The following is a 12,090-nucleotide window of genomic DNA, read 5'->3' as shown; positions in this document are numbered from 1 at the left end:
CATCCATCCATCCATCATCTAACTCTTTACATGTCTGTCCTTCCATCCATCATCTAGCTCTTCACCATGTCCGTCGGGTCTATCCATCCCTCCATCCATCCATCCATCCATCCATCCATCCATCCATCCATCATTATTTTAGTGTTGCTTGCTAAACCTCTTATTTGGAAAATGTACAAGCAATTTCTGACTAAAAATGTTTCTAAACAGTTTCTTCCTTTTTTTTGTTATCCAATGCTTCTCTGATTAAATTATATTATGTAATGCAAGTGGTCTGATCTAGTTTTGCGGCAGCAGATGAAGTATGCAAATCAAGTAATCATGTAGTGAAGTAAAAGCTTCCCAAAATAGAAAGAATCGGATAAAGTATGAATACTTTTAAAAATGAACTCGAACACAGCAACGAAGGGGAAAATAAAATGGAAATGTGCTCAGCCTCTGGGCATGCAAGGTGTGGAACATTAATTAAGTTTCTTTTTTTTCTTTTTTTTTGCTGAAACCATGAATAGGTGATTGATATAAGACAATTCAGCCACTGGCATTTAAAAAATAAATATATTAAATTCTTTATTTGACATATTCAAGCAAATCAAAATGATTACGTGTCTCCTGGTGATACATTCAGGTCTTATGAGTGAAATGAGGCAAGAAACTGAACTTTATTTACAACATTGTTACTTTGAATGGCTTCTCTCTGTTAAAAGTATGATACTGTACATCATTATATGAAAAAAAAAATAAATCTTGCTAATTATTTTCATGATGAAGCTTTGGATTACATATAATAATGCTGCAAATAATGTTCAGTTTTCAGTTGCAGATTATTTCTCTTCATAAAATCTCAATGTATCGTCAGCCACCACCACATTAAATGCTGTATGTTTTCTCTCTCAAAACTCTCAAAATCTCAGTATAGGCACGGACTTTCATTTTATGATTTATCATTTTGTATTAATCTTTTTTATGTAATAAGCTTTTTATGGTTAAAACAGAAGAAATGAAGATAGAAATGGACATTTTGTTCTATATATTGCACATTGCACTTCACTCTCAGAAAATATGCAGACAATATGCAGAAAATACATCACGTGTTTTGTCATGACATCTTGACATTATCAAGACAACATAACTTGTCATAAAACTGTCATAAACATGATTTGATGATTTGTCACGTTGCCTTTAAAATTGTCATGAATGTTTTTCTAACCCTGTTTTCAGTTAAACAAACTGTATTCTTCATTAAAATGATTGCAAATAATATATAATGACATTTAAATGACAAATTCAGCTTGTACCACGATACAAGGTCCAAAAAATATTCATGTCCAAACATTATTATTGATTCTGTTATCAAATTCATGACATATTTACAATGGCTTTGTGAGAGTCATGTTTACTACAGATTTATGACAAGATATGTTGTCTTGGTAATGTCAAGTTGTCATGACATTGTATTTGTTTATGTCAAGGTGTCATAACCATGACATCTTTGCATTTAAAATGGCATAACTGATCGGATGACACTTAATAACAGTTGTAAGCAGGCATAAAATCTAATTTGCATTCATGACATTTTTTATAAAGGTTTAATGACACCGATTCAAGTAAAATGTTACTAAATATTTCCACCAAATATTCCATATATTAATGTTACCAAATATTCTACACCGGAATATTCTACACTTAATAAAATGTATTATATGCATGCGTAAAATCGCATTTGCATTCATGACATTGATTAGAGAGGTTTATTGACATCCCTTCAGGTAAAGTGTTACCAAATAGTGTTATCAAATATTAATCTTGCCAAATATTTTACACCCACATATTCCACACTTAATAACAGTTGTTATAAGCAGGCATACAATCTCATTTGCAGTCATGACTTTCATTATAATGGTTTAATGACACCCCTTTAAGTAAAGTGTTACCAAATATTGTTATTAAATATTCCAAATATGAATCTTACTAAATACTCAACATCCAAATACTTTACACTTAATAACAGTCCTTATAAGCATGAATTCAATCATTTTATTCTCATTTTATTATATATATTTTAATATACTCTATTAAATATTCCAAATATTGAAGTTACCAAATATTCTACACTTAATAACAGTTGTTATAAACATGAAAAAAAATCTCATTGACATTCATGACATTCATTACAAAGCTTTAATGTCACCACTTCAAGTGTTACCAAATATTATTATCAAATTTTCCAAATATTGCAAATAATAATGTTACCAACCATTCTACACTTAATAACATTTGTTATAAACATGCATAAAATCATGATGATGATGGCATTCATTATAAAGGTTTAATGACAACCCTTCAAGTAAAGTGTTACCAAATATTGCTAGTAAATATTGCAAATATTAATGGTTCCAAATATTCCACACCCAAATATTCTGCACTTCATAACAGTTGTTATAAGCATGCATAAAATCTCATTGGCATTCATGACATTCATTATAAAGGTTTAATGACATCCCTAAGGGTAAAGTGTTACCAAATATTGCTAGTAAATATTGCAAATATTAATGGTTCCGAATATTCTACATCCAAATATTCTGCACTTCATAACAGTTGTTATAAGCATGCATGAAATCTCATTCACATTAATGGCATTCATTGCAAAGGTTTAATGACACCCCTTAAGGTAAAGTGTTACCAAATATTGCTAGTAAATATTTCAAATATTAATGGTTCCAAATATTCTACAAACATATTCTCTGCACTTCATAACAGTTGTTATAAGCATGCATAACATCTCATTGCCATTCATGACATTCATTATAAAGGTTTAATGACATCCCTAAGGGTAAAGTGTTACCAAATATTGCTAGTAAATATTACAAATATTAATGGTTCCGAATATTCTACACCCAAATATTCTGCACTTCATAACAGTTGTTATAAGCATGCATGAAATCTCATTCACATTTATGGCATTCATTGTAAAGGTTTAATGACATCCCTTAAGGTAAAGTGTCACCAAATATTGCTAGTAAATATTGCAAATATTAATGGTTCCAAATATTCTACAAACATATTCTCTGCACTTCATAACAGTTGTTATAAGCATGCATAACATCTCATTGGCATTCATGACATTCATTATAAAGGTTTAATGACAACCCTTAAGGTAAAGTGTTACTAAATATTTTACACCTATGCCAAGAGCCAGCATTTTAGCAGAAAAATATCCCACTCTACTGAAATAAAAAAAGTCACCAACAGCTTAGTTGACTTAAGGTTGAGTAAAATTACTTTTTTTTTGCGGGAACTGCCCCTTTAAATAGCGAGAATGCTTGTATCTGAGGTGTTTTGCTAATGTGTGGAGATGAAACAGTTTCTCTGATGTACAGTACAGTAGGTGTGCACCTTGATATCCTCCCAGTGGTTTTTCCAACGTGGTTTAGAGCGATGCGGTGGTCTTTAAAGGCGGTTTCTGCTGATTTCCCTGCGAGCTTGGGCCGGCCGACCCGACTGACCTCCACCAGGCTATAATAAGTAACTTCTGCTCTCCGCTGCCAAGCTCCAAAACCTCACTGTTATTGATTCTCTCCAGACTTCACAAGCCTGGAGCGAGATGAAGACAAGCCTTCAAACAAAAGGGTGTTCGCAGTCAATATCGATTCCTCCATGAGTGGGTGAAAATGTGAGCATCTTTGATGAGCGTTTCAGGAGGATTTTTTTTTTTTTGATAACGCTTTACTTGAAGAGAGTGTTCACAAGACACCAGACACACTTCATAATAGACTTATTATTGTTATTTTACCTTAAGAAACTGAGTAAATCAGTGTATTCAAGTAAAGCTTTCTCTCCTACAGGGGAACCGTGGAGGCTCGATTCGTCTACGTTTTCGTCCTGGGGATCTTGTTCACGGGTGTGAAGGACCTGTTGCGTTCGCAGGTGATGTCATCGGCGGTGGACAGCGGGCGTCTGAAGAGCAGAGGGTTGTGGGAAGTGTACAGTGGTGTGGTTTTACTGGTGGCTCTGCTCTTCAGGGCTCACAATCTGCCCACGTTGGCCTGCTGTCTGCTCGTCCAGACCATCATGGCTCAGTTCATCTGGAAGAAGCTCCACTATGACGCCGCTCAGACCACCATCATGCACTACTGGTTCGGACAGGCATTCTTCTACTTCCAGGTAAGGAGGAGAGCGCACTTCTGGCTTTATTTAGGAAAGACAATGGGGGTCTGGTTGGCTTTGTTAATGCATATCGATTGAATAATTGCAGCTTCATTGTTCTCGGGGTGTTTTCAGACTGGAGTCGATCGCTCAGTACATTTAATTTCATCAAGAGTTTGAGCACTTTTCACATTTAAATTCGTATGAATGGATTTTTTTTAATGATATGAATGAGGCTCTTTGTATTTGAGGCTTTGAAGGCTTGATATGTTTTTGAGAAACACGACTGAGAATGTGTTAAAAGAAGAAGAGGGCAAAATAGGAAGCATTTAGCAATGCAAAAAAAAAGGTAACACTTTAGAACAGGGGTCTCAAACTCGCGGCCCGCAGGCCATTTGTGGCCCTCAGTGCAATATTTTGTGGCCCGCGCCGACCGCTGTACACTGACAGAGTCAGCGGAGCGGGGAGAGAGAGCGCTCCGCTGATTCTATCCGTACACAGCGCGCTTGTCACTCAATGCGCGTTCTGATCAGCTGTGTTGTCGTGCGCGTACTCAAGAGCGGTGTTATCGCGCGCCTACTGAAGGGCGGGACCGAGGGTGTGTCGCGTCGCGGGGGCACTTTTGATCATTTTGAAAGGGCACTTTCTATGCAAGACTAAAAAGGGCATGTGCTCTGCACAGGTTGAGCCCTATGTGTGCACGTGCCTGAGATTGTGTTGATATTAAAGGTAGATACAGACTGGTACAGACTGATGTGACTGGAGTGGGGTGGGGGTGTTTTATTTATACATATATACACCTTTTTTTAGGTGAGGGAATGGAAGTTTTGAGTGAGTTCCCCCACTTTTTTCCCTAGGACTTCAATAAGTCAAAGTACAGGTCTAGGCTTAATGATGATCATCTTCAAGCCATACTGAGGGTCTCGACTGCTTCCGCTCTAAAGCCAAATGTGGTTCAGATTTGTGAGAAGAAGCGCTGTCAAGTCTCTGGCAGCAAGAAGTAGGCAAAAGATGCCATGTTCAGAAGAACTGTTCATAATCTTCACTCAATGTTCTATTAATGTTCAGGACACTTCATGTTCAGAAGAAATATTTAAAACTGTTAATAATGACATTTGAGGACTTTTTTTGTGAAATCCCTTATGCGGCCCAGCCTCACCCAGACTTTGCCTCCTGCGGCCCCCAGGTAAATTGAGTTTGAGACCCCTGCTTTAGAACAAAGCTATTCAATTAGTTTAGCATGGGGGCCGGTTTATGAAAAGCATCCCAAACGAAGGGCCGGAGAGATATGACTTGCTTTATGAGTGATGACGAAACTACACATAAGAGCTCATATGCTGTATTTGTGCTTATAAAGACACCCACTTTTTCTTTTTCTACATTAAAATGTTAATATATTGTATTTTAAAACAACTGCATTGTCCAATTGACCTTTTTTTGTTTACAAACATTCAAGATGTTAATGGTATTTCGCACAACAAAAGCAGTGCATTGCTGAAGTAGGCTTCTTCTACATTCAACAACATTCATATTTTATGTTTTGAACTGCATAACAATTAGTTGCAACTATTCCTCATTTACTAACAGTTAATAAATGAAGAATAGTTGCAACTTTAGAATAACGTCCCAATAGCATATAAAAACTGATAACTGATACTTAACAAGTCTATAGTAAGTAATTTACTAACAGCTCTTTCAAGATCTATCACTAATTTATTAGGTATAGTTATAAATCATTAAAATACACTTAACAAGTCATTTATAACTTGTTAACTAACAACTTGTTAGTTATCTGCTGGCTATCTACAATGTACAGTTGTAAATAATTAACAAACTATTAACTTTTATTTATCAAGTCATTTATAACTCATCCACTAACAGTTTATTATTGAACTATTAACTAGTTATAACTAGTTATTCTAAAGTGTTACCAAAAAACAAAAACAAAAAAGGTTTTTCTTGCTTAGAGTTTTTGTCTTGCTTGTGGTTTAAATGTTTAAGAAAAAAATAAATCAAGAGGCATTCAACATTCAGTATGTTGGCATGCAAGAGATCTGCAGAGTGGATGGCAACATCAACAGTCTGAGGTATCAAGACATTTGTGCTGCCAATTACATTAGAAACCACAGGAGAGGGCAAATTCTCCAGCAGGATAGCGCTCCTTCTCATACTCCAGTCTTCACATCAAAGCTCCTGAAAGCAAAGAAGGTTTATGTGCTCCAGGATTGGTCAGCTCAGTCACCAGACATGAACATTATTGAGCATGTCTGGGGTAAGACGAAGGAGGAGACATTGAAGATGAATCCAAAGAATCTTGATGAACTCTGGGAGTCCTGCAAGAGCGCTTTCTTTGCCATTCCAGATGACATTATTACAACCTAGGCTCATTCTGGAAACGTAGCCCCGCGGACGTTTCTGAAGACTGCGAAATACGTCCCAGGAAGGACCGTATTTGTGCAGTTTTTGTTTTCACAAGTCTGCCGTTCTCATCCGCGCTGGAAAGCCGCCGGAGGCCGCACTCGATCGACCGTCTGTCCGACTGACTGACTGACTGACTAAACGATTGATTGACTGGGTGGCTGGCCAATCGGCCGACCCAGCCACCCTCCTGCTCCTCCTTCTTCCCTAAACCCAAGCGACGATTTACAAAAGCCATCCAGAAAAATAAAAGCCGTCGTCCGATTTTGACCATGTTTTCGGATTTCTCCGCATTCTCGCCCCGTTACGAACTTGTTCGCTTTATTTTTTGGATTCTGTTCTTTGTCTTACCTGATTTCTGGAACTGCTCTTCCCCGGACTCGAACCCGGTTGTTCGACCGTGGCCGGCTCCTCCTCCTCCGGGCCTCCGCTCCTTCGACGTAACATGACGAGCTAACCAGACAAACTGGTTGTGGGAAAGCCGTCCACACCGATGTGAGCCCAGCGCGAAGAAGAGGAGCGACGTCACACCGCTCCGTATTGTTCGCTTGAAAAAACAAAATGCGGCCATACATACCTCCGGCCACGTAATTCACAGTCTCCAGAAACGTCCACGGGGCTACGATTTCAGAATGAGCTTGGGTTGCTTCATTAATAAGTGATTTGAGTCATTGCAGAGATGTATGGATGCAGTCCTCCAAGCTCATGATGGAGTCAGACACAATATTCATTCTGTCTCCACTGCAGCAGGACTTTATATTCTATACTAGACATTATTTCTGTTCAGTGACAAGACTTTTGTCTAAGCAAATTCAGACTTTACTGTCCTAATTAAATAACTAAAAATCAAGGCAGGATCATATTTTATTTTGGTCAAATAAGCATAATCTAGAGGCCTTTGCCTTTCATATAAGCCACTTCTGATACCAAATAATCAACTAGAAGTCAAGTTATTATTTATTGTTTCTAAAACTTGGATAGGCGACAAGACAAGGTAGTGTGTAGTAAATAAATCTGGTCTGTTGTGAATGTTTTCTCAACGATCCAGTAAATGCGGTCTTCGGTCATTTTTACATAAATAAAGGACAATGAACACCACAAATTGAGGTTTATTGTGCAAATTTAGTTAGATTGTGGACCAAATTTGAGCTGTGCCGTGGAGCAGATAAACAGCCTGATAAACTAAACTCTGACGCTAAACGAACTCGAGTGCGAAAATGCCCTTTAGTTTGGTAAACATTGAAGACAGCAGAAATCTTCCATTCACTGCCGGATTCCCATTATAGGCTCGCGACTCAGCAAAATTTGCAGGACGTTTCTTTACATATTGCCTCAATCCAAGCATGAAATCATCAGCTGCTGCTTTTACACGTTCATTCATTCAGTCTGTTTCTCATCATTTACTGCCCTTGTTAAATGGGGACAGATTGAAAGGCTGGTCCCCTCATTTCTACACTAGCCAGCAGGTTTAGTTATAACCGCAATGAAGAGACTCGCAGAATGAATAAATTCCAGCCACTTCCATGGACGCAATACACTAAAATGTGCTTGTTAGGGGCAACTGTGAATAAGATGATTGTTGCTAGATCAGATACGGTTGCGGCCGGAAGTTGACGAAAATTATATATAACATTTCCCATTAATAGTATTTCATTAACATATACCCCAACCCTACACCATCACAGTAACATAAAAACAGCAGTTGTATGCAGTATTATTTAAGTTATTTATTAACCACTTAAACTCTGCCGACCCGGTGCCGGGTCTGTGACGTCATCGACTTTCGCTTTCAGATTTAAAGGGCTAGCGTTGCACCAGACCCCCGTAAGTGGTTTCATTTGAAAGTGTAGAATCTATATTGTATGCACAGATGCATCACTTTGGTTTTTATTCTACTGTATAAAAGTTATTTACACTTAAAAACACAGTATTTTGGAGACCCGAGCTGGGTATTTTACATTGGTTCATTTTCATATTTTTTCATATGACACATGTACAAGTTATAGCTTAAATGGAAGCTCTTGCCGGTGCTCATACAGTTCTAGCATTCTTTTTACTGAATTATATTCATATGCCAAACAGTTGTTGAATGAATTGTGGTGTTTTCCATGGCGCAGAAATGTAAACAATACATTTATGATCAATAAGCAGCCCCAGATAGCACAGACAGCTGTCATCTCTTACCTTATGCTGTGCCCTTCAGGACCATTTCTCCTCTGTTTTTGAGGTGATGTGCATAAGTAATCCTTTTATATGTCTGACGTGGTCCAAACACAGTGAATTATGTTTGATCAAACAAAAGAATAGTGAAATATGAAAACAATGATCGCTCCCTGTGGCTACAGCACCTCTCATCAGTTGGAATGCAATAACTTTTGCATAGATTATGTTGGAGACCTTTTTCTTTTTTCCTATGATTACAGACATGTGCAGGAACCACCAAAATTAATTACAGCACGCTAGACCACACAGAACCTAAAAGGTACACTTTCAAATTTGAGTTATAAAAAAAATACAAAAAGCGCCTCTTTTTTTGGGTGTTTATTATAACACAGACGACATATGCAGTTATTTTAAACACTTTCAATAGTGTTTTATGAAAATTCAAAGGGTTTTCTTTAAAATGATACCAAATTTTTGCTTTTACACCTCTTTATGGGGATTTGGGAAGCTTTTAAATTTGGGTAGGCAAAATCCAGCCGGAAATCACCAAATAGCAGCAGAGTTTAAGTGGTTAATTTGCCCAATAAATTGTATTGTATTAATATCTATCCCTACCCTAACCCTAAACCCAGCCACAGTACTGTACTGTAAAAATACAGTACTGTAAACACAGTACTGTAAAAATATTCATTATTGTTATAAAGTGTCATAAAGAATAATGTTATATTGATGTGCATATCCGCAGCTGTATATAGACTTTATTGAAAAACACATTATTTTCTGTGAGGTGACAGTGCTAACCACTGAGCCACTGTGCTACCCTCCAACAAAATCAAGATGAAATGAATCTAGAGAGTCGTACTGAGATGTGCGTGTAAGTGAGGGTCATAAATGGCTCTTTACTGGCCAATTACCATCTAAAGCGGCCCAGCAAGGAATTATAGGCTTCACAATGACATCATCATCAAAAGGACAGTGCAGGTCAATGCAGTCAAACCGCTGAAGGACGCATTTATTGAATATAATCCTCTCCAGTTATTAAGCTTGGAGAGAGTGATTGCTAATTGCAAATTGCCACATTGATTTAGTTCATTCTGATCAGGCCAGGCCCTTTCCCCGCCCACCCTGACACTGCAAACCGGCCTGAAATAATGGGAGCGAGTGATTTAGGAGGAGGGTTTCCTAATCCGGCTGTCCTGACAGTGACAGACAGGGCCCACCGCGAGCCGCTGACAGCAGGAGCAGATCTGTGTGTTTATTTCCCCCTCCATCAGCCCAGGGACCCTCCGAGTCTGTCAGCGAAGACTGGAAAAAGCCATCTCACATCAACACCTGCAGATTCACACAGAGGATTCAGACCAGAGCTGCATCCGCGTCTACAGAAATCCAAGACAGAAAAGAAACAATATATGAAGTAGGGTTGTCACCAAACTGGAATTCGCTACCAATCGATACTGAAACTTTAAAAACATCCATTTCCTGCTAACATTTGAGCATGTTCTTAAACAGCGCTGATTTGTCATTGTGTTTAAATGCTCAACAGAAATGACTGTGATTGGCCGCGAAGGTCATCAGTTCACCGAACTCACTGTTGTTTACGGAGTGTAACCAAAGATACAGGCAACCCAAGCTCATTCTGAAAACGTAGCCCCATGGACGTTTCTGGAGGCCGTGATTTACGTGGCCGGAGTTACGTATGGCCGCATTTAATTTTTTCAAGCGAACGCTACGGGTAGTGTGCGCCGGTCCTCTTCGCACTCGCTGGCTGGGCTGACGGCTCACCTCCTCCATGTGAAGGGCTTTCCCGCCGCAACCAGTTTGTTCGGTTAGCTCGTCGTGTTACGTCGGCGGAGCAGAGGCCCGGAGGAGGAGGAGGCGTCGGCTAGGTTCTAGTCCGGAGAAGAGCGGTTCCAGAAATCAGGTAAGAATTCAAAAAATAAAAGATCCAAAAAATTAAATTGTAGGAGTTTGTAACAGGGCGAGAATGCGGTGAAATCCGAAAACGCGATCAAAATCAGACAAGGCCTTTTATTTTTCTGCACGGCTTTCGTAAATCGTCACTTGGGTTTAGGGAAGAAGACGGAGGAGGGTGGCCTGGTTGGCCGCCCAGTCAATCGTTCAGTCATACAGCCAGTCGGACAGACCGTCGCTCGACAGCGGCCTCCGGTGGCTTTTTACGCGAGAACAGAGCGGGCGCGAGAGGCATTTAAGACGTGAAAAAGCGCGCACAGTGGCCTCTCGGATTCGCGAAAACAAAACTGCACAAATACGTACCTACCGGGACCATCTATCCATCCATCCATCCATCTCTCTCTGTCTGTCTGTCTGTCTGTCCGTCTGTCCGTTCGTCCGTCCGTCCATCTATTATTCCGTCGTTTATTTGCTCAATTCATTATTTCTATCATTCGTTCTGTCATTCATTTGTTCAATTGTTAGTTGAATCAGGGCCGGAGTGGGACTCCTTTTCAGCCCTGGAGTTTCAAGTCTCAGACCGGCCCACGTCAGTTCACGACTTATTGAAATAAGGTCATTTCCAATTCAGTTTCTAATTACACTATCACGTCTTTTTTTGAGAAAACAGCTGCTTTAAAACTTCAAATGTTCAACAACCCTAACAGTATTATATGTCTTAACAATAAAAATGAAAAAAAAAAATTGCTCAGCTGAGGATCAAACCCGGGTCGCTTGCGTCGAAACCTAACGTGCTAACCACTCGACTACAACAGTTATGAAATCATTCATTTGTAGGCTGCATCTTCATCACGAGGCTGCGAGAAAATAGATAAAAAGAACAGAGCTGCGGTACAATATTGAATAAGAAGACTGTGGTCAAGTAAATAAATACATTAATTTAAAAAGTGTGACTGCTGAGAGCAACAGATTCTGGAGCTAGGGACACCGGCCCTCGCGGCCAAAAAACGGACCGGCCCACCGGGAATTCTCCCGGTCCTCCCGATTAGCCAATCCGGGCCTGAGTTGAATCATTTGTTCATTCTATCATGTTATCTATCTATCTATCTATCTATCTATCTATCTATCTATCTATCTATCTGTCTGTCTGTCTGTCTGTCTGTCCGTCTGTCCGTCCGTCCGTCCGTCCGTCCGTCCGTCCGTCCGTCCGTCCGTCCGTCCGTCCGTCCGTCCGTCCGTCCGTCCACTCATCCGATTTTGACAGACAGAGAGAAAGACAGACAGACAGACAGCCGGACGGACGGTCAGACGGACGGACGGACGGTCAGACGGACGGACGGTCCGTCCGTCTGTCCGTCCGTCCGTCCGTCCGTCCGTCTGGCTGTCTGTCTGTCTGTCTTTCTCTCTGTCTGTCAAAATCGGATGAGTGCTTTTCTTTTCCTGCATGGCTTTCGT

At 39.6% G+C, this 12,090-nt stretch overlaps 2 protein-coding genes across 3 annotated transcripts in view; one reads left to right on the top strand and one right to left on the bottom strand.

Moving 5' to 3' along the window:
- Nucleotides 1-12,090, bottom strand: part of LOC147833832 (uncharacterized) — an 863,518-nt gene that overhangs the window by 598,070 nt on the left and 253,358 nt on the right. The gene's annotated exons all lie outside the window — the stretch shown is intronic.
- pigg (phosphatidylinositol glycan anchor biosynthesis class G (EMM blood group)) overlaps nt 1-12,090 on the top strand; it is a 227,725-nt gene that overhangs the window by 200,331 nt on the left and 15,304 nt on the right. For both annotated transcript variants that reach the window (XM_087281054.1, XM_087281053.1), the window contains exon 11: nt 3,843-4,161. In XM_087281054.1, the coding sequence (XP_087137180.1) occupies nt 3,843-4,161 (319 nt within the window). The remainder of the gene's footprint in view (nt 1-3,842; nt 4,162-12,090) is intronic.

Source organism: Danio rerio, chromosome 14 (genome assembly GCF_052040795.2).
Source record: "Danio rerio strain M-AB ecotype USA chromosome 14, GRCz13ab, whole genome shotgun sequence".
Classification (NCBI taxonomy): Eukaryota; Metazoa; Chordata; class Actinopteri; order Cypriniformes; family Danionidae; genus Danio; species Danio rerio.
The sequence above is the reverse complement of the archived record's forward strand: the minus strand, read 5'-3'. Positions and strand labels throughout refer to the sequence as shown.